The sequence below is a fragment of the Pelmatolapia mariae genome, linkage group LG23, assembly GCF_036321145.2.
Source record: "Pelmatolapia mariae isolate MD_Pm_ZW linkage group LG23, Pm_UMD_F_2, whole genome shotgun sequence".
NCBI lineage: Eukaryota > Metazoa > Chordata > Actinopteri > Cichliformes > Cichlidae > Pelmatolapia > Pelmatolapia mariae.
Window position 1 is genome coordinate 26,334,940 of NC_086246.1, and position 22,561 is coordinate 26,357,500.

The window sequence follows — 22,561 nt, forward strand, 5'->3', positions numbered from 1 at the left end:
CTCAAATAAAAGCTGGCAGTCTGCAGTTAAAGCACATCTTGTTCGTTTCATTTGGAATCCATTGTGGTGGTGTATAGAGCCAAAAATGTTAGAATTGTGTCGATGTCCCAATATTTATGGACCTGACTGTAGATGGCCTCTTTCACTCCTCTTTCAAACCATCTGTCCTCTCTGTCCAAAATGTGAACGTTGGCATCCTCGAAAGAGTGACCTTTATCCTTAAGATGCAGATGGACTGCTGAGTCTTGTCCTGTGGAGGTGGCTCTTCTATGTTGTGCCATGCGCTTGTGAAGTGGCTGTTTGGTCTCTCCAATGTAGAGGTCTGGGCATTCCTCGCTGCACTGTACAGCATACACCACGTTGTTAAGTCTGTGTTTTGGAGTTTTGCCTTTCGGGTGAACCAGTTTCTGTCTGAGTGTGTTGCTGGGTCTGAAGTACACTGGGATGTCGTGCTTGGAGAAAACTTAGAACCTTAGAACTGAAGAAGCTTCTCGGATGAGAGGTGAAACGTCTTCAAGCAACTTAAAGAAGTCCAGACGCTTTTCTTCGCAAACTCCTTTCACTACGATGACCTGGATGACTGAGAACCTTCACAGACATATTCATTCTAGTAACTTTTCCTAAGAGCTTTTCTTGTTTGAGAAGAGTGTATGTAGTGCATAAAGCTCTTTTTTGTATTATACATGCAGAAATTATTTGAAGGAGTTACATTAAGAACAGTGAGTGACCTTTACAGGCAGAAAGTGGCCAGTATGGGGGTTGAACCCATGACCTTGACGTTATTAGCAACACACTCTAATCAGCTGAGCTAACTGGCCAACCGGAAGACAAAGCGAAACGTCTAAATGTGGAAAAGTCTAAATGACAAAGGAATCCAAACTCTTTATCCTTACTTATTCAAACAGAACCAGGGGCAAAATACAACATAGTTTAGTGTTAACAGTCTCTTTTTGTGAACAGTCTCTTTTGAGTGTCTACGGTGTCTGCGCACCTCGGTAGCAGTAAGCACTGCCTTCATCATAACTACACTGTAAAAACTCAGCAACTAGAACTTTTCAACCATGCAGGACTTCCAGCCCTCCAAGAGCAGGTTCTTTATGGAACTTTATCCATTTGCCACACTGTCCACATGACAGCCAATCATATTACAGTAAATTTATCAATGTTAGACAACCATACGAACGTGACCTTGGTTTCTTGGTTCATCTCTTGAGTTGGGAGCCTGTTTATGCTTGAATGATTCATAGTACAGTGTTAAGTGGCTTAACAAACAAAAATAATAAATTAAAAAATTCCTTTAAAAATGCTCAGGTACAAGGACTGGACTGAAAATGAGTTAACAAGCAGCCAATGTCCAAAGAAACAGTTTCAAAGAGCTTTAGAAAGCTGGAGAACTATTGCTCAAGAAAGTCTGTAAGCTATTAAGGGACTGCTGCAAATATTCCATTTGTGTCATCCGATCATATAAAAACAGTCCAAAATGCGGCGGCCCGCCTCCTGACTGGTACCAGGAAATTCTGCTCTATTACTCCTGTTCTAGCTGGCTTGCACTGGCTGCCCATAAAGTACCGTATTCAATTTAAAATATTACTCCTTACGTTCAAAACTATTAATGAATTAGCGCCAAGTTATCTTAGTGAACTTCTCAGGCCACATACTCCTGCTAGAACACTTAGATCTGCTACTCAACTACTTCTGACGCAACCTAGATCTCGGCTGAAGTCACGGGGTGACCGTGTGTTTGCTCTGGCTGCCCCGGTACTGTGGAATAACCTCCCTCTCGCTATCCACACCTCTGATTCTATTGCACTGTTTAAATCACGACTAAAGACCCACTTATTCAATCTTGCCTTTCCTTCTAGTTAACATTTGGTAATAGAAATGGTCCTATTTCTAATTCTTTTATCTTCCTTTTATTCTCTATGTTACTTGTTAAGCACCTTGGTATACACTTGGTTTTAAGTGTGCTTTATAAATAAAGTTTATTATCATTATTATTATTATTAAACCCATGTGAGTAACCTTATAGTTTAAAATTGTGATTTTTATAGCTTACCTTAGAGGTCTGTGCCTCTTCGACCAGTTTGACTATTTGTGACAGTGTTGTTTCAGCACCGACGTGAGTGGCCTCCACCAGAAGGGCACCGTGAGCATTAATGGAGCCGGCAATCACTAAACTGCCCACCTTCTTACTAACGGGCATTGGCTCACCTGACAGAAAGAGAGGTAGAAAAATTGCAACAAGTGACTAAATGATGGTGTCACAGTCATCTTCTGCCTTTTGTGTAACTGTGGTTTGTTTCTGCTCCAGAGGTCCTTTCAGAGGCTCAACTGCTCAACCACTCTCTGTTGGATCACTGGCTTTCACCCCTTCTTCTTCACCCACCAGTCACCCACCAGCTGTAATTAAGAACTGGCTCTCTCGAGCACTCTTGCTTGTTACAGCAGTCCAAAGTTGTGGCCTCAGACTCATGAAATTTTGATATTTCTGATTAATTTCCCTTTGTCTTTTTGTGTCAGTATTCTTAGTTCTTTTTTTTCTAGTTTTGGTTCCTAATAAATCGGTATAAAATCTGATTCTTTGATTTTCAATAGGTTGAATCTAAAAATGCCAGATGATTCTTTTTAATGAAATGAATGTTTTTTTCAAACCTGCATGCAAAAAGAATTTTACCTACACAAACCAGACATCTCTGATTACATTTATAAGACTTTATAACTTAATTACACAAATGTAACCTCTGGGACTAAAGATCTGCAATGCATGCCACTTGTTCTGCCACACGGAGACGGAAAGCTCACAGAAATTAATTCTAAATTTGGCTTAAGATGCCTAAAATCCACATTCAAAGCCAAGGATCTGCATCATTCACTCCCTCCTACCTGTAATCAAGGACTCATCTGCCATGGAGCTCCCTTCAATCACTTTCCCATCGACTGGGAACTTTCCTCCAGGGACAACCTTCACAATATCGCCCCTCTGAACGAGCTCCACCAGCACCTGCTCCTCACTGAGGCATATATAATGTTTTTACAGACACACACGTCATGTACCACAGAGGTGATGGTTTTATTTATTTATCTTACGTGTCTCACCTGATGATGGATTTTTCAGATCCCAAAGTGACCACAGTGGCGTCGGTGGCTTGAAGTGACATTAATTTGGCCAAAGCCTCGGAGGTTTTACTCTAAGACAGTAGAAACAGCACAGAGGAATGTATCGTTACAGTCTTAAAACAAAGATGTACTGCACTAATGGTATGACCTCATATACTCCTGTCTACTAAGTATGAGCGTTTTGAATTGCTACAGTCACATGGTTGTATGGTTACCGCGGAAATGTGAGAATTTGTATGTATCTAGGTTATATCTGCATAAAGTAATTTTGCAAGAAAAATCTGTGTTCCCAGATTTTCACAAGTGTGCCGCTGAGATGGCGACAGAAGAAAGTTCATGCTTTCCTGCTGGTGAATATGTGTATAAAGAATGGGCCTTCTCTCACTGGTGTTAAAACACCTGCTGCTAGTGTCCCACCACAAAGACAGGAAATTAATCCGCAGCATTTAATTTCTGAGACGGCTCCTATAAGAATGTTTCTTTGTGTTTTTGTCCAAGCCAGAGTACAGAAGCTTATGATGAATCAGTTAGTAATAATTTCACATATGCAGATGTAAGTTCATAAGGAAAAAATAGCACAAGAGAAAAGCTGGCAAATATGTGGGGAAAAATGGGAAATTTAGCAGAAGAACATGAAGATTTATTCATCAATTTATGATCTGTCACATTTATAAGAACTAAATTTAAATTAATGACTACATTTTTTTTTGAAAATATAAATAAATATCAAACTTTATGATAAAGATGTCAAATTTATAGGGGGAAAAACCTATTAAAATGTGAGGGAAAAAAACAATCAAAACAATTGTCAATTTTCACTGGCCAACTTTCAGGAAAAAAAGAAAATCTATTAGTAAAAGACCTGTAAAATTTGCCAAAGCTTTACAATTATAAAAATAAATACATTAAGTAAAACACTGACAAGAGTGAAAGTTACAGTTAACAATCAGCAAATTTCCCATAAAAATAGCAAATTTGTGAGAAAATACTGTCAAGTTTATAAGGACAAAATTGTATAAGAAATAAACTGTTAACATTTAAAGGAAAAAGGTCAAACTTGGATAAACTTTATGAGAACACAGTGTCAGAGATCCTGGCACAATTCTGTGCTAGGACTTTTAGATGTCTGAAACTCACGTAATGCAATGGTTGCAACAAAAATCTGTCAAAATTACTAGAAAAAAATATTAAAATTGCAAAGAAAAACTAAGAATTTAGGAGAATGATACATTTGGCAAAATTTTCAAAACTTCTTTTGAAAAAAGCATCAAAACAGCAAGAAAAAAAATAAAAGATTGATAACAAAAACATGGCAAATTTACTAGAAATTGCAAATTTCGAAGAAAAAAAGAAAAATTCACAGAAAAGAATAGAAAATTTACATGTAAAATATTGGCGAACTTAAAAGAAAAGATTGCTAACCAGTGGGTGAGGTCATGGTGGCTAGCCATCATCAGAAGCCAGCGAAGTACTAATAGTAAATAGTAATAGTAATAACTCTGTTACAGCTATTATTTGAGTACTGCACAAGATAATAAAAACATACACTGCAGATATAAAATGCAAGCAACTTCATCATCAAATTGAATGCAGTCCTGTGATTGTGATGTAGCATCAGCCGATGTTCAGTTAATCATTGTTTAGCACAATAAAAACATCAGCCCTCTGAAGAGTCATTAAAATATGGCAATAAAAGCCTGGAGAAAAAACAAACATGCTGCCTAATGCAAACAGTGCAAGTTTGAATTAGGTCATATATAAGCAACTGTAGTGAGCTGATTCCAAGAATCAGCAGTGACTTGACAGTTTATAGTTTCCTAGAATTAGGCCTCATAAACCTTTTTTTCTTTTTCTTTTACCTTTGCGATGTGTTCCAGCCATCGTCCCAAAGCGATGAACACAAAGAGCATGGGTGGAGTGTCGAAAAAGGTCACAGGGCTCTGGCTGGCCTGCTCCGCCATGGCCACGATGAGGACCACGCAGGAATAGATGTAGGCAATGGAGGTGGCTAACACAATTAGCACATCCATGTTGGCAGTGCGATGTTTTAGCGAGCGGTAGGCCTGAATGTAAAAGTATCGACCTCCAAAGATCTGCGTCAAGGAAGACACAAAGATCCAGTGAGGGGAAGGATTCATGCTCCACCGTGAGTCATACACTTTTACCATCCTTAGCAAAGAAAACGCACTCATGTGTGATTAAAGGTTTAGCTCAGATTGTGCTTCCTCACCTGGACAGGTGTGCAGAGCACAAAGAAAAGCAGGTTAAGGATGGAGAGGCCCGGAAGTACATTCTGCTCGGTGGGCATGGAGCCCCCGTGTTCTTGGTGCAGGCTGTCCATCACCATCATGTAGATCATGAGACCCATCACAGGCAAGCCAAAGACCAGGCTCAACAGAAATGAGTTCTTCCACCTGCAAAAACCAGGCAGACATGTCTGTTATGAAAAAAACATTCATCCTTTGCACTGATTTCTTGTACAGCTAGTCATTTTTGAGAAAAAATTAGCATTAAGCTAATAATCTGACGCCTTTTTTAGCTGCACATGTTCCCCTGGTGGCCAAACGGAGAAGGGCCGGTAATTTCAAATTGCCTGACAACTGTATACAGTCTAGTATAAAGACAGTTTAGTGACAGTGTAGGGGATGGAAAATCAGTCATGATAGCTGTGAAAAATCTGCTGACATCTTGTTGAATTCAGTGATCTAAATTCACAAAGAGCAGCAAGTCAGCTGAACGCAGCCTGTACACTAAGAAAATCTAGTTCCCTTTCAGTCGATTCACTCGGTACAACACATAAGTATGGGATATCACGCCCTCGCGTGTCCTGGCTGAAGAAACCTTTATTCACGCCTTTAAGGCAGATGACGTGTGATGACACGCGCACGGCCCCGCCCGCACATATAGCCGCTGTCATCACAGTCATCCCTCAGTTCTTACGCTCTTAACCTCGCTGAGAACACCTCTGCTGAGTTGGGCTAGCTAGCTGCTGCTAGTTAGCTCCGTTGTCTGCCAACTTGAACTTAGCTTAACTGCCCCTGTTGGTGTTAGCCTCCACCGCCCAGTTGGTGCGTAGGCTGCCCGCGGAGCGCTATTTTCAAGTTTTTCTTGTGCAGCGTTTCGCTTTGCGTTTTGGAATGGACTCCAAACCGAAGCGAGCAAAGCAGAAATCTTCTGTTCGCCCCTGTCCTCAGGGATGCGGTTTCTCTTTGCACGACAGCGACCAGCACGATGCCTGCCCTGTCTGCCTGGGGATCGTCCACGCTAGGAGAGCGTTGACGGAGCCCGAAGCCTGTGTGTTTTGTCGCCAGCTCCGGCGCTCGACCCTGGAAAGACGGGTGACGTTTGTGGAAAGAGTGCTGGGAGTCGCACGGCATGACCCTCTCCTTTCCGAGTCTGGAGCCCCGGCTTCGTCCGAGTCCGAAGACGAGGATTTTCCGGTCGATGTCCCCGCGATTAGCTGGGCTGACCACATGGAATATGTTGACGGGTTAGCCGATGACGAGCCGGAACCATGCAGGAGCGCTGACGGGCTTCAGCCTGGGTTGAAGCCCGCCAGCGCTCCCCAGGAAGACGATGACGTGCTGGACATCGGCCTGGACATCCATGGTTTGTCGGAGGATGAGCAGGAGAGCTCATTGTCGGCCCAATGTGCCGCCGCTGCTGCGCCGGTCGGCCACGATGACACATCTCTTTTCTCCCTGTTTCGCCGAGCTGCTGAGAAGCTGCAGGTGGACTGGCCCTCTCCTCCACCAGCTCGGAAGCCGTCGCGGTTCGCGGGTTTTTTCCTCCCACCGGAGCCCGCAACGGCCAAAAACTGCCTTCCCATGTTCCCAGACTTTCTCTGCGAGCTAACAGCGTCATGGGACAAACCTCTGTCTACCCGCGTCACTGTGCCCGGCTATGGACAGTACATGGAATTGGACGGCGCCGAGGGGGCTGGCTTAGCTAACCCACCCCCTATGGAGCCGTCTCTGGCTGCTTATCTGGCCCCGTCCCATAACCATGGTGTCGGTGGCCCCGCAACTCTGCCGTCCAAGCACTGCAGATTCTCTGCCTCGCAGCTGGAGAAGATTTATCGGGCTCAGGCCGGCACTGCTCGCGCCATGAGCTCCGTCACCATGCTCCAGACGTACCAGGCAATGTGCCTGGCGGAGCTCGGATCGCTGGTTCCTGATGACAGCCCGCTGGCACCTCTTCTTAACGAGGTCAGAGTCACCACGGATTACATCCTCCGTGCGTCTCGCTGTGCAGCGCTCTCCCTGGGCAGAGGGATGGCTTCGACAGTAGTGGCGCAGAGGCACCTGTGGCTGACCCTCTCCGACGTCCCGGATAGGGACAGAGCTGTGTATCTGGACGCACCAGTGTCTGCGGCTGGGTTATTCGGACATTCACTTGAAGCCATTCAGGCTAGATTCGATCTGAGGAAGAAGCAGACGGAAGCTCTGCGCGACATCATCCCCAGACGTCAGCTCCAGCCCAAGCCCGCAGCTAGCTCTCACAGGTCCGCCGCTCCTCTGACGACTGGCAAGAGACCGGCGCCCACTGCTGGAGTGGGTGTGCCGCCGGCGAGAGCACGTCCTCCGGCCCGAGCTCCACGCCAGTCGGCCTGGGGCAAAGGCCCACCCTCGGGCCCCCGACGGGACCCGACGCCCCGCTTCGGAGACAGACAAAGGTTGGTACAGCCGTTATTTTGTCGTTCCGAAAAAAGGGGGAGGGCTTCGTCCCATCCTCGACCTGCGAGTCTTGAACACGTATCTACGTACGTACAGGTTAAAGATGCTAACACTCAGACAGCTCTTGAATGCAGTCAGCCCGAGAGATTGGTTTGCAACAATCGATCTAACAGATGCTTATTTTCATGTCGCTATACACCCGAAACACAGGCAGTTTCTGAGGTTTGCATTCGAGGGCGTAGCCTACGAATACCTAGTGCTGCCGTTCGGGCTGTCGCTCGCTCCCCGCACCTTTACGAAATGTGCCGAGGCAGCGCTAGCGCCCCTCAGAGAGAGAGGCATCCGCATCTTAGCCTACCTAGACGACTGGGCTCTCGTAGCTTGCTCCAGAGAGCAGGCGGAGACACAGCTGTTGCTGGTTCTGTCACACATTCAGACACTGGGGTTCTCTGTGAACTTTCAAAAGAGCTCGCTAATCCCGAGTCAACAGATTACTTTTCTCGGTCTGGAAATATGCTCTCTTTCCAGCCGCGCACGTTTGTCGGAGCACAGAGTGGCCGCGTTTCATCGCTGCCTCGCTCAGTTTCAGCTGGGACGCAGACTGCGTTTCCAGACGATATTGCGCTTGTTGGGCATGATGGCATCTATGATCGCCGTAGTGCCACTTGGACTGTTAAAAATGAGGGCGTTTCAACGCTGGACTCTCTCTCACCGTTTGTGTGCTTCGCGTCACCTCCGGAGGAGGCTGCCGGTAACCGCGTCTTGCATGCTAGCTCTCCGTCCTTGGAGGGAGCCCAGGCTGCTGCATCAGGGCTCTCGGATTGGGAGGGTGTTGTTTCGCAAGGTGGTGTCCACAGATGCTTCCCTAAGAGGGTGGGGAGCGCTGTGCGAGGGTGCGTCAGTGAGAGGGATCTGGTCCGCAGCTCAGCGCCAGCTGCACATCAATCACTTAGAGCTGTTAGCAGTGTTCTTAGCTCTAAAGCATTTCTGTCCAGTCCTGCAGGGCCAGCATGTCTTAGTCAGGACGGACAATTCAACAGTGGTGTCTTACATAAACAGGCAGGGAGGAACACGCTCTCTTCCCCTGTTGCAGCTGTCTCGCTCTCTGCTGTTATGGTGCAGTGTTCATTTTCTGACTCTAAGAGCCACCCATGTCCCGGGCCACCTGAACCTGGGGCCGGACCTTCTCTCCAGGGGGGGGTCCTCTGGTGAGAGAATGGAGGTTACACCCTTCAATAGTGGCTCAGATTTGGGATCTATTTGGCGAGGCGCAAATAGATCTTTTTGCTTCCAGGGTAAATACTCACTGCCCCCTGTACTTCTCCATAATCGACCACGATGCACCCTTGGGCTTGGACGCGCTAGCGCACCAATGGCCAGACGTGCTCCTGTATGCATTTCCCCCAGTGGAAATGATATCTCCAGTTCTAGAGAGGGTGCGTCGGCATTCCCTCTCTCTGATCCTGGTGGCCCCTTGGTGGCCCGCGAGGTCGTGGTATGCAGAGATAATCAGCCTGCTAGCAGCGAGTCCTTGGCAGCTTCCTCTCCGCAGGGATCTCCTCTCTCAGGCGGGAGGAGAAGTGTTTCATCCGCGCCCGGATCTGTGGCGCCTTCATGCTTACCTGCTGAGAGGTTAAACTTGGTTGCTAAGGGTTTGCCACCTAGTGTGATAGCGACAATTCAGAGCGCTAGAGCCTCATCTACTAGAGGCTTGTACGCTTACAAATGGCGAGCCTTCGAGCAATGGTGCCAGGACCGCCACACTCTCCCATTTCAGTGCTCTATTGTGGATGTTTTGACATTCCTGCAGGAGCTGCTGGATAAAGGCCTTTCGTTTTCGACAATCAAGGTTTATTTAGCAGCTATATCTGCTTGTCATATTGGCTTTGACGGGGTGACACCAGGTGCTCATCCCCTCGCCATACGTTTTCTGAAAGGGGTTCGCCGGCTGAGGCCCGTGCTTAAGTCCAGTGTCCCTGCTTGGGACTTGTCTTTGGTGCTGGAGGCCCTTTGTAGCCCCCCGTTTGAACCCATTGAGTCTGTGGATATGAAATTTCTTTCATATAAGACCGCATTACTTCTCGCTTTGGCTTCAGCGAAGCGAGTGGGTGACCTTCATGCGCTGTCTGTGCATCCCGCCTGCACACAGTTTTCTCCTGATGGCCACAAGGTCGTATTGCGTCCAAATGCTGCCTATTTTCCCAAGATCATGCCTGCATCTTATAGCTCAATGGAGTTTGAGTTGCTGAGCTTTTGCTCCCCTCCTTTTGAATCTGAGGAGCAGAGGAGGATGCATTCTCTTTGTCCAGTGCGTGTGCTACGCACCTACATTGAGCGCACTCAGGATGTGCGTTTATGTGACCAGCTGTTTGTCTGCTTCGCTAATCCAAATAGAGGTAGAGCTCTGTCCAAACAGAGGCTGTCCCACTGGATTATAGAAGCTATCTCACTGGCATACGGCACCAGAGGTCTTGCGTTGCCCCACGGGGTGGGAGCTCATTCCACCAGGGGGATGGCGACCTCATGGGCTCTTTTTAGAGGGGTGCCTGTAGCTGATATTTGTGCAGCAGCTAGTTGGGCATCGCCGCACACTTTTGTGCGGTTTTATCGGTTGGACGTTACAGCCCCTTCGGTGGCTCATGCTGTCCTTTCTGCTGGGTCTACCACTCACTAAGGATGTGGTGGTCCCATTCCGGTTCGGTGGCTGCTCTGCGGGGCGTGTATATATGTCCCATACTTATGTGTTGTACCGAGTGAATCGACTGAAAGGGAACGAATAGTTATGTCTATAACTTCTGTTCCCTGAAGGAGAGGAACGAGGTACAACACAGGGTGGCCCCACTGAGCAGTTTGGCTCGGTGAAGAGCGGCTATCGAACTGAGGGATGACTGTGATGACAGCGGCTATATGTGCGGGCGGGGCCGTGCGCGTGTCATCACACGTCATCTGCCTTAAAGGCGTGAATAAAGGTTTCTTCAGCCAGGACACGCGAGGGCGTGATATCCCATACTTATGTGTTGTACCTCGTTCCTCTCCTTCAGGGAACAGAAGTTATAGACATAACTATTCGTTTTATCACCTCTGGTCTTGCACCTCTCATATATAGCTACGAGCTGAAACAGTCCATCTGTATGACATTTAAGGAAAAGTGAAAGTTGGTATAAGTACTAATTAATAGGAATGTTAACTCTGACCTAAATCTAAAAAGTCTTTTCCAGTAGTGAAAGAAAGTGTAGTGAGGGATTGTGGGTTTAAGCATGACCTGCGGTATCAATATCTGGATCAAAACCACCATGTGCTGGTTATAACTTTCCACCTGTCAACGGCATACTCTCAGGGTTTAATTGTTAGAAAATTGTTAATTGTTAAAAAGTTAGCATCCATTTAAAAATAAGAACTGTAAACCAGATACTTGCTGTCGAATTTCTTCTTTGTGATCGAGGTTGTTTTTGAAGCCCGCCTTCTCCAGCCTGGCCTCAAATCCAAGACCCTGAAATGAGGAGAAACTCCAAGGTGTGAAACTGCATGTGTAAAAAATTGTAGGTTTAAGATGGCTTTTAAAAGTCCTGTGATAAACACCTGGATGATCTTGATAATATCCCGAGGTCCGAGCACCTCTGGGTCAAACTCAACCTGAGCTTTGTTGGTTGCCAGTGCGACCGAAGCCATGAGGATCCCTCTCGTTAAGCTGAGCTTGGACTCGATGTTGTGGACACATGATGCGCACGTCATGCCTGTTATCTGCATGTGAACTACATGTGATGTGGAATTTGCACAAAATTCTGCATTATATGATGTCCCGCAGACTTACAGTGAGGTCCAGCTTTCCATGTGCTACTGCTTTATCCTCAATCACTTTGGCACCAAAGCCCAAGTCTTTGATGAGCTCAGTCACTGCAATAGCATCCAGGACATGTGAATCATACTTCACCTCCGCCTTACCGGCCATTAGCGACACCAACACTGAGAGGACTCCTGGTTAACAAACACAGTACACTTTATCAACAATCTTCATCTCAGTTCAAATGCCTCATCCCTGGAAGTCGCTCACCTCTGTGTTTGAGCAGGTTCCTCTCGATGTTGGACACACAGGAGGCACAGGTCATCCCTGTAACGCAGATGAAGCATTTCTGTGCTTTTATCTCAGGCGAACTTGCAGATGGTGCCTGTGAACCCGTCCCATTGCTGACTACAGGCCTGTTAGTCGACATGTCAGAAAGTCCAAAGCTTACAGGCTGGGACTTTTCATGACTCTGAACACTCTTTATAGGTTCTGAAAGGACAAAAAATATGGAGGCACCATATAAGTTTGTAGCTCTACAGATTTATGAGGCTCAACTGAGAATCTTCAATCACCGTAGTCCAACTAGAAATTTTAAAAACTCATCTTATTCTCTTCCTGAAGGGAGGGAGGATATAATCGCTTTCATTTATTTTTTTGTCTGTTTGTTAGCAGTGTGGCAACCACAGTTTTCAAATTTTGTGTGATGGTAGATACCAATAACCAATAGATACCAATAACAGCTCGAGGTGATTTAATTTTCATGAAAATCGGTCAAAGTCAAGGTCATACCGAATGTGAAAGTTAGTAAAATCTTTATATCACCCACAATTTTTCATGCATCATTTTCAGATTTCACCGCAATATACTAGGCCCTGGGGGACATGAGTACCTAGGTTGGCTAAGTATTTAACATTGACATTTATTGTTTAAGGTCAAAGTTGACCTTGGAAAAACACTTCAAGGAATAATATCAACTAATATATCCTGTGAAAAGGCCTGGAGAGGCATCCCAGTGACGCCATAAACTTTTGCAAAATCACACATGCATGAATATATCTTAAAATGTCAAACTTTCACAGCTTATAGAAGACAAGGGTAAAGATATAAAACTTTAGTATGTAATGCTTCAAGGTCATAGGTCAACGATCAGGTTCACACAAATTAGGAAAAAGCCTTATTTTCCATGGGTCATCTCCAAACATTAAAGCAATAGGAACATAAGTTCCTTGTTTGCTTGAACTCTTTAAAACATTGTATGCCTTCACAGTGACACAAATGGATTAAGCTGACATCAGCATAAATTATGAAAGTTCAAATGTTCCCCTTTTTGTTTGCTGTGGCCAAAACTGTGTGTTAAATACACTGCTAAAAAAAATGAAAGGAACACAAACATCATGTGAAGTCTCTATACCGATATGGATTGGATAACATGGTAGGAACTAACAACTCGGTTGTCAGAGAACATCTGCAGGTGGCATGATTCCCTGTTGTACTGGAAATATAAGGAGCACAAAGTAAACAGGAATGATTTCTGATTGTTTAAGGATGAAAGCACAGAATTGGAAACGAGCATGAATGGCATTTCTAAAGCAAGCTGGATTTATTTTATTTTTTTTACTTTAAGTCCACAATCTTCTCCCACACCTTCTGCTAACTAAACAGATAATGCAGAAGAGAAAATAACCAAGTATTTGCTTAGTTTGAGAAATTTGGATAGCCTTTTTTACAGCTCACTGGCATATGATATACAACCACATGATATATAACTTCTATCCCAATAAGAGGCCAATAAAACCTGACACTGAGAGCTGAGTAAGATAAAGAGAAATTAAAGAATCTGTTCATAATCTGCCTGCGTTAATCCCTCATCTTGGCAGGCTGTTTCTGCAATTAAAGCCCTGGTAAGGATAAGGGCTCTCAGAGTTTCACTGAGGGGTACAGTTGTCTGGTTCCCAGAGTAACCGTTGAGTTTCTGGTTTACTCTAAACAACATACCTCTTCTAAGAAACCCTTTAGATAGCATGTACACAATTTTACGGTTAATGGCAGACATTTCCTAAATGAAAGCAAACCCCTCCAAGGACATCTAACAATGGGTGCTTTTCTACCTCGGGTGTAAAAACTAGTTCAAAGGTACTTGAGTTCCCAACTCACTCCTTGCCTGACAGAAAGAGCAGATGAAGAGATAAAGAGATGAGGTACCACTGAGGCATGAGAGTTGTTTTTCATGTTCATCCTATTGGTCTGTGTATGCCTTTAATGAGTAGTATTATTATTATTATTATTATTATTATTATTATATTGCATAAAATGTAGACTTGTCATTTGTGTTGCAAGACAGAAACAAGAGGTAAAAAGTAAAAAAAGTAAACTGTAGAAAACATTAAAGTGCAGCTACGATATACATTCTTCTAAAACTAATATAAAACCCCCTCCATCGGACTGAAGGTTCAAAGCAGATCCAAGAAAATTTACTAGCGTAGTTTTCAGATGCTAGCTACTGGGTCAGCAGACACATAGCTAAAGTGCCTCTTGTGTCACCACATGGCAAGTTGTCAAACTTGGACTCAGAAGGGTCGGTATTGAAGTGTGCAGAGGAGCTTTTTTCCCCTAGATTAGGATAGCTGCAATGATGGTGTGCTGGAAATAATTTATCTGAATTTCAGGAGCGGGAGCACACCTCATACAATCCCCTATCCTGACTGTATATTAGGGACAGATGGTGCTGTCCGCACCACAGGTGGTTTGTTCTCATTTTCATGCCACACCCTCCCTCCTCATTTATTTCCCTGCCTTAAAAACATAAATTGAAGCACTCTTATGCTTGAATGACACCTGAGATCAGCCAATACAGCAGTGGGCCATAACAAATTAAAAATTGGTCAGATGATCCAGCTGTACTACTGTTCTTGCATCTCTGGTGAGAGGCACTGAGACCAGATGAGAGGATTTGGGGAAATGATGTACAAACTGAGAAATGGAAAGATAGGGAAAAAATGCACCAATCTGTGCCAAATTCTACCCAAAATAAATTAAAATGCACAACTTCTTGTCCAGGCCTGATCAGCTGGAGTCAAGCTAACACCTGTTACTATGTGAACTAATGGGTAAGGTATCTAGCTCCTGAGTGTTTGTGTCCCCTCATGTTGGAGAAGTTCTGGGATCGTTAGGTTGTGATCTGGACCAAGTGCTGTGGAGCTCAAGTAAGATGTTAAAGAAAAACAGGATGGTAAAAACAAATGCTAACTGTTCCCTGGATGTTCAGTCAGTTGTCACCCTCACTATTTATTAACATTTGACACACTGAAAAAGAAAACTGAAATAATCCTAAAATAATATTTTTTTAAAAGCTGCATTAAGCAAACGTTTATTTTTGTTACCTACCTTTAAATGAGGCGTCAAAGCCCATGTCCTCAATAGCTGCCGTAAGCTGCTCTGGCTCTGTCAAATAGGGATCAAAGGTTATTGTTCCCTTTTCCGCCTCCAGGGACACCGCTATGAACCGCACTCCAGTCATCTGAGAGATCCTCCCTTCTATTGTCTGCACACAAGAGCTGCAAGTCATCCCTCCAATCAAAATGGTTACAGTCTGGGTGGACGCATCCACCTCCTTTTTCTGCCAGAAACTTAAATCTTCTACTGATGGGTCCTCAGATAACAAAGCAGTATCAAAGCCCATGTCCTCAATTTTGTCTCTCAGCTCTTCATGTGTGACTAGAAGAGGCTGAAAAACAATCAGCGCTGCTTTGTCCTGAAGAGACACCTGAATATGTGAAACCCCCTGCAGCTCCCCGATCTGTCCCTGAATGGACTGCACACAGGACTGGCAGTGCATACCATCCACCCTGATCTGCACCACAGACTCCACGCTGTATCCCAAGGTCTGGAGTTCCAGGGCGATCTCTTTGGTTGGAATAACTGAAGCATCATAGTCCACCTTGGCCAAACTGTTGGGTACAGACCATGTGACAGCAAGTATTCCATTCAGGCTGCAGATTCTGGTTTGGATGATGTGGACCTCATGCTCAGAGGTGATCCGCTGAAGTTTAAAAGCTGCTCTTGAGGCAGCTTTAGGTGGAGGGCAGAGCTCAGTCTGGCTCCCATACTCGTAGGCCAAGTTTTCAAAGCCTTGTTTCTCAATGTCAGGGTCACTCTCCTGGAAAGGCAACAGAAGAGTATATCAATTCAGCATTTTTTTTAATTTTTGGAAATGTAGGGACAATAATTATTACAATTTATCTTAAAATTACAATATCTTAGGTCATATTTTAAGAAGAAAGGCCAACTTTACAGAATGCTATTATTAAGATATGTAGTAAGACAGAAGGATAAGATCCAGAAACTGTAGTATAAGGTAATTTTATCAGGCTTCTGCTATTTGACGTCTGTGAGCATCAGGACTGGAACATTACAGCAACTCTGACCTCAATTATGTAGATGACACAAAGCTCTACGTATAAGCGTCACCACACGTTTAAAAGCCCCTAAAAAGTGCTTTGCACATATCAGTTAGTTAATGTTTAGTATTTGTTTTTGGCACTAAAAATCAGCATGACTGCTTAAAAAATCTGACAGACATCAAACTATATTTAAATTCAATTTTAATTATCTGAGAACCAATGGAAAAAAATCTTCCCATTGAACTTTTTTTTCCCCGTCATCATGATTAACACAATTACATTTTTTAACGCAATTAATCCATCTGGAGTGTAGAATGGACAAACTTTGGACAAACTGCACAAAATGCGTTGACAGAGACATTTCAGGGATTTTGAGTCATTCTGATTTTGGTTTAATTGCCTTAAAAATTTTAATCACGTTAATCGCAATGACGGACTCATCTGCGTTAACGCGTCAATGTTGACAGCCCTAACAGATAGACAGATAGATAGGTAGGTAGGTTCGGACTCCTTCTGACATTTCTTTGGAGGTGGAGAAACACCAAAGTGATTGCTTAAAGGAGCTTGCTTCTTCGACATCTTTAAGAGTTCAAAACAAATGTCTGTCCTCCTCCAGAAAATCTTATGTACACAAACGCGTGTTGCAACTTCTTATCTGGTGCACGTCTTTTATTTTGACAGCGCATGCGCACCTGCGGACCACTTATGTGCACCCCTGGATATAGATATAGATATATATTGCAAGGTAAATACCCAATAATACAGAGAAAAGAGAGAAAACCACAGCAGTCATTTAGTGACTTGAGCCCTTTGAGGAAGCATTTTGGTGACATCAGGAAGGAAAAACACCCCTTTAACAGGAAGGAACCTCCATCAGAACAAGGCTCTACGTTTCAGGGTAGGATTAAAACTCTCCTTTTATAGCATGTGATTAGGGTTGGATCAGGTAACCCTGATTCATCTGTTAGTTACACTGTGATAGGCCTGATTGCTAGGTGTTTCCCATGATGAACTGACTGGATCTTATTCACTCACTATGTGTTTATAGTGTTACTTCTACAGTGGTTAATTTTGATTTTAATTTTGGAAGAGTGCTGTCTGTTCGGAGTGGATTATCTTAGAACCTGTACCATTCTTACATGAGTGAAATGACATGTAATTTCACACCAATCTTAATCAAGTGAAGTGGCAAGACAAAGACTATAAATGTCAGATTTGACAATACAGTACATATACATCTGTAATTATGACATCATGTTTTACCTTCCCTTACAATTCCGTAACCACTATATTGTTTTTGGTTCTAACCCAACAATAAGCTTCTTAAGAGTCTGAGTACTTGCAACTATCCATGGACCACTTCTACTTTTAATGCTACTGCAAATAACCACAAACAGTTCAGAGAATCGGGCCATCCAAAACACATAGCAGAGGATGGTTTCGAGCCATCGACCTCTGGGTTATGGGCCCAGCACGCCTCCGCTGCGCCACTCTGCTGGACAGCACCCAAGATGGGACTCGAACCCACAATCCCTGGCTTACTTTGTCCATTAGGTCACTGAGGCCACACATTAAGCCACATTGCTGGGCATTGTTCAGTACACAGCTTATACATTGCAGAATGTGGGGAAATACCAACTGTTTTCCAACTGTCATGAGATTCTTGTTGGAACTTGTCTTGTTGTTCTTTCTCAGGATATAGATTTTCTCAGATAAAGTGAACTCATCAAGTATTTAATAAGTATTAACCACATTATATTAAGCTGCATTTTACGTTTGGTTTGTTGACATGCCACATTTATGTTGAATTCCTTGGTGCTTCATGCTGCATATTCATGTTGCTGTTGTGGCTGTATTAGTGGCTCAAGAACAAAGACTTCACAAGACCTCAAATACACTTGTAAGTATGACAACCCTGTTTCTGCTAGTCTTTTAAGTCCTCAGCTGAGAAACAACATGAATTTTTACTTTAGCTTTACAGTTCATCAAGCCAGCCACTGTTTAATCCTTTGAGAAGCCCCTGTCTGACCCCAGTAAGCTAACAGAAATCATTTACAGGGTAAGACCCCAAAAGCAAACTTTTATTTATATGAGTTTGACTAAAAGCCTTGGACCCTGACCTGGTGTATTTAGTAGTTTTGTAACTACAATCTTAACATTGTAGTGAAAACCAACAACCACAGAATTAATTTTTAGTCCTATTGTTAGTCATGTTGTGCATTCAGACTGTGGCCATGTCAGAAAAGAGTCAACAACTTTGCAAAAGCAAATATGTGAATCAATGTTTAATCCCATACTAGGTGAATTGGCTTCTTCTTTACACAGAAAACTGCTTTGAAATACAAGTTTTTGGTACCTCTCAAGTGCAATCTAAGACATTTATGGATTGAAAAATGAGGTGCTAGATAGATGGCTCAAACACTACTTTACACTTTAAATCCACTATAAGGCTGTCATGTTAGGAGACCACATGATTGGCCCTTCACCTAAGCCTCCCAGCATGACTCTGCTTAAAGACATCCCATTGAACTGAGGGGAAAAGTCAACCCTTATAAAAAGAAAAGTAAGCAGAGTTGCACTTGCATTAACATCATTTCATCCATTTCATCACAAACACGATGCACAACAATTTCTATTACATGTGCTTTACGCACAACACAACAGATGTCTCTGATTTAGAGGATAATCAGTGGGAATCGATGTATTGAGTTCAACTTCAATTTTGTGTTAACCTCCTAAGACCCGAACAGTGTCTTAGAACAGTGGTAGTATAATGTCCTCGTAAGTGGATATCAGGCCCTTGTAGCGCAAAATTGAGTATTTTGGTCTAAATAACCCAAAATGTGATGTCCACATATGTGGACGCCAGGTCCTAGGAGGTTAAAGCAAAAGCAAACACTGCAATGTTGACTCATGATCAAAGTGCAGCAGCACTCAAATAAATCACACAGGAGAAATTTTACAGATTTCACACCATCTTTTACATTTCCAGTGTTCTCATACCAGTCCATTACTGTATACATGCTGCAAAAAATATACAAGTGCTTTTGTATCACAGTCTACTTAAGCTCAATGCAAAGCTCACTGCCTGGTAAATATGCAGTATTTAATCGACTAAACTGACATGTTGTCATCCTTTTCACATGCTACATAACTACTCTTTGTACATAGACCTACATACTAACTGCACCATACGGAAGACTATTTGAACGTATTGACACTGAGGATTGGAAAATGTTATTCCCATGTTAACCTTGATTCTGTGATATTTAAATGAGAAGTTAATAAACAATAATCAGATGTAAGTACATTCAAGCAGAAATAAGAACCTCCAAATACCTGTTAAACTGTGTTATTTGTCAAATGACAATGTTTTTTTTTTATCTTTAATCAAAAATAAATAACTAGGTGATTCTACTCTTTGGAAAAAGGCAAGCTTTTTACCCTTATTTAAGCGAATAAGCTTAAATAAACTAACATCCCAAAATGCACGATCTGCTGCCTACCTGCATCATGAGCACCTGCTTCACGCTGTAACTGCATGTTATGTAAATATGTTCTTTCAGGTGTCATGGTCTTATACCAGATTTTTTTTTTTTTTTTTTTTTTTTTTTTTTTTTAAAAACAGGTACTATTGACTGGGTAGTTGTTGCACCAATCAGATCCATCAACTGAGGTAATCTACCTGTTAACATCAGGCTCATGTCATTGATTGGTTTTAGGTTTAGCAGTAAGGTACAGGGACTGGAAATGTTTGTTAGTGCAGTAAGCAAAAGGGCCAGTTTAGTAGAAAGTGATTAATATATTGCAGTTATTAACAAGAATGCAAGAGGAGCATTGGTTTCTTTTTTATTTTATTTTTTTATTACTTTAATTAATACTTTAGTTTGAAATTCATAAAGCTCATGTCCTTCAAACATAACACCATTACCATTTGAGAAATGAAAAAGGCTACATTGTTGCCATTAAGCATGATAAGTATCTAGCTGACAGGATAAAGGTATGTTTAGGTATCTACAGTTTTGTTATTTTAATTACTTCTTTAATTTTCCAATTAACACTTGAATTTTTTGTACGCATGTATAACATAATGCTTTAACAAGCTTAATGAACGACATTACCTTTTAATAATGAATCTAAAGGGAAACAATGAATGAAAACCTGCAAAACCGTTATTCCAAATGCTTGCACTTTTAGATTTATATTACAGCCATTTAGCATAGTCCAGGACTGACAAAATAAGTGGTTTGTTATTCTGGACATTCACGTTCAGTAACCTGTTTCACTTTCTCACATTGTTAAGGGGAGCTGCAGTGGGGGGAAAAAAGAAAGCTTACACCAACATATGTGTCTCTGCCCGTTAAATGGCTACCTACATTCATAGAGCTATTGGACAGAGAGCAAGCTCAGACAAACACATCCCTCAAAACTATCAAGAGTGTAAATTTACATTTCATAATTAACAGGACACAGAATTTAGGCAAGGGTTTCAAGCTCATTTTCAGTTCAAAGATGAAGCTATACTTACTTGAGAAATGCTGGGAAAATAAATTACACTCTCTGCCAACTCTGAGCTACTCAGTGTCCAGAACTCTGGACAGCCAACATACTCAGTGTTGTTCAGGTGGTCAGTTATGAACAGGAGCAGAATGGAGAAAATATCCATTCAGCTCCCACGCTGAGCTTATTGCTCCACTTTATTTGTGGGGCGTTTATGTTGTCTGTTGAGACTTGTGAAACCACATGAAGACCAGAGAGCACCAAGGATTTGAATCACTGAATCTAGTTCCATTAAAAGATAGGGAGTAGCAGGAGCATGTGTGACGTGCTCAAACACAGCTGAGTCAAATGCTTGAATTAGCTCTTCAGCATGGCATCAAGTTTGGCAAAGACCTGATAACAAGCCATTCATTTGATTCAGGTGTGTCAGAGCAAGGATGCATCTAAAAGCTTAAGAAAAGTAGCTCTCCAAGACTAGAGTTGGAGACCCCTGTGCTTGGCTATGTACAGATAAGGAGCCGCCCTCGGTGATCAGGAGCAGTTATACTGCCCGACTGACTCACTCGGCGCCTGTACTGCAGGGTTACTTGTCTGCGTTTTTGGGGAACAGGTCCTGACTGTCGTCTGTTTTTGGACACAGTTCAGAAAATCGGGCCATCCAAAACACATAGCAGAGGATGGTTTCGATCCATCGACCTCTGGGTTATGGGCCCAGCACGCTTCCGCTGCGCCACTCTGCTGGACAGCACCCCAGATGGGACTCGAACCCACAATCCCTGGCTTAGGAGGCCAGTGCCTTATCCATTAGGCCACCGGGGCAGATGAGCGCTTGACTTCCTTTTTTTGGAGGTTGTTTCGGGGGTTCGAGTGAAAGCCATGCTTTCAAGCTGATTTTTAGTTCAAAGATGAAGCTGTATTTAAGAACATTTGAGAAACGCTGAGAAAATAAATTACACTCTGTACAACTCAGTGTCCAGAACTCTGGACAGCCAACACGCTGTGCTTATTGCTTCACTTTATTTGGGGGCGTTTATGCTGTCTGTTTTTGGACACAGTTCAGAGACTCGGGCTATCCAAAACACATAGCAGAGGATGGTTTCGATCCATCGACCTCTGGGTTATGGGCCCAGCACGCTTCCGCTGCGCCACTCTGCTGGACAGCACCCCAGATGGGACTCGAACCCACAATCCCTGGCTTAGGAGGCCAGTGCCTTATCCATTAGGCCACCGGGGCGGATGAGCGCTTGACTTCCTTTTTTTGGAGGTTGTTTCGGGGGTTCGAGTGAAAGCCATGCTTTCAAGCTGATTTTTAGTTCAAAGATGAAGCTGTATTTAAGAACATTTGAGAAACGCTGAGAAAATAAATTACACTCTGTACACACTTTGGGCAACTCAGTGTCCAGAACTCTGGACAGCCAACACGCTATGCTTATTGCTTCACTTTATTTGGGGGCGTTTATGTTGTCTGTTGAGACTTGTGAAACCACATGAAGACCAGAGAGCACCAAGGATTTGAATCACTGAATCTAGTTCCATTAAAAGATAGGGAGTAGCAGGAGCATGTGTGACGTGCTCAAACACAGCTGAGTCAAATGCTTGAATTAGCTCTTCAGCATGGCATCAAGTTTGGCAAAGACCTGATAACAAGCCATTCATTTGATTCAGGTGTGTCAGAGCAAGGATGCATCTAAAAGCTTAAGAAAAGTAGCTCTCCAAGACTAGAGTTGGAGACCCCTGTGCTTGGCTATGTACAGATAAGGAGCCGCCCTCGGTGATCAGGAGCAGTTATACTGCCCGACTGACTCACTCGGCGCCTGTACTGCAGGGTTACTTGTCTGCGTTTTTGGGGAACAGGTCCTGACTGTCGTCTGTTTTTGGACACAGTTCAGAAAATCGGGCTATCCAAAACACATAGCAGAGGATGGTTTCGATCCATCGACCTCTGGGTTATGGGCCCAGCACGCTTCCGCTGCGCCACTCTGCTGGACAGCACCCCAGATGGGACTCGAACCCACAATCCCTGGCTTAGGAGGCCAGTGCCTTATCCATTAGGCCACCGGGGCGGATGAGCACTTGACTTCCTT

The 22,561-nt window shown here is 43.6% G+C and overlaps 1 protein-coding gene and 4 non-coding genes across 5 annotated transcripts in view; all 5 read right to left on the reverse strand.

Moving 5' to 3' along the window:
* atp7b (ATPase copper transporting beta) overlaps positions 1-22,561 on the reverse strand; it is a 93,433-nt gene that overhangs the window by 7,201 nt on the left and 63,671 nt on the right. Inside the window, exons 2-11 of the mRNA XM_063466094.1 lie at positions 14,962-15,733; positions 11,845-12,066; positions 11,605-11,768; positions 11,373-11,534; positions 11,210-11,283; positions 5,348-5,531; positions 4,977-5,210; positions 3,097-3,188; positions 2,884-3,011; positions 2,057-2,211 (exon numbers count right to left, since the gene is read on the reverse strand). Of these exons, the coding sequence (XP_063322164.1) occupies positions 2,057-2,211; positions 2,884-3,011; positions 3,097-3,188; positions 4,977-5,210; positions 5,348-5,531; positions 11,210-11,283; positions 11,373-11,534; positions 11,605-11,768; positions 11,845-12,066; positions 14,962-15,733 (2,187 nt within the window). The remainder of the gene's footprint in view (positions 1-2,056; positions 2,212-2,883; positions 3,012-3,096; positions 3,189-4,976; positions 5,211-5,347; positions 5,532-11,209; positions 11,284-11,372; positions 11,535-11,604; positions 11,769-11,844; positions 12,067-14,961; positions 15,734-22,561) is intronic.
* On the reverse strand, positions 21,146-21,217 carry trnam-cau (transfer RNA methionine (anticodon CAU)). Its single transcript has one exon. It is a non-coding gene; the product is annotated as a tRNA-Met (tRNA).
* trnar-ccu (transfer RNA arginine (anticodon CCU)) lies at positions 21,224-21,296 on the reverse strand. The gene has a single exon. It is a non-coding gene; the product is annotated as a tRNA-Arg (tRNA).
* trnar-ccu (transfer RNA arginine (anticodon CCU)) lies at positions 21,639-21,711 on the reverse strand. The gene has a single exon. It is a non-coding gene; the product is annotated as a tRNA-Arg (tRNA).
* trnar-ccu (transfer RNA arginine (anticodon CCU)) lies at positions 22,468-22,540 on the reverse strand. The gene has a single exon. It is a non-coding gene; the product is annotated as a tRNA-Arg (tRNA).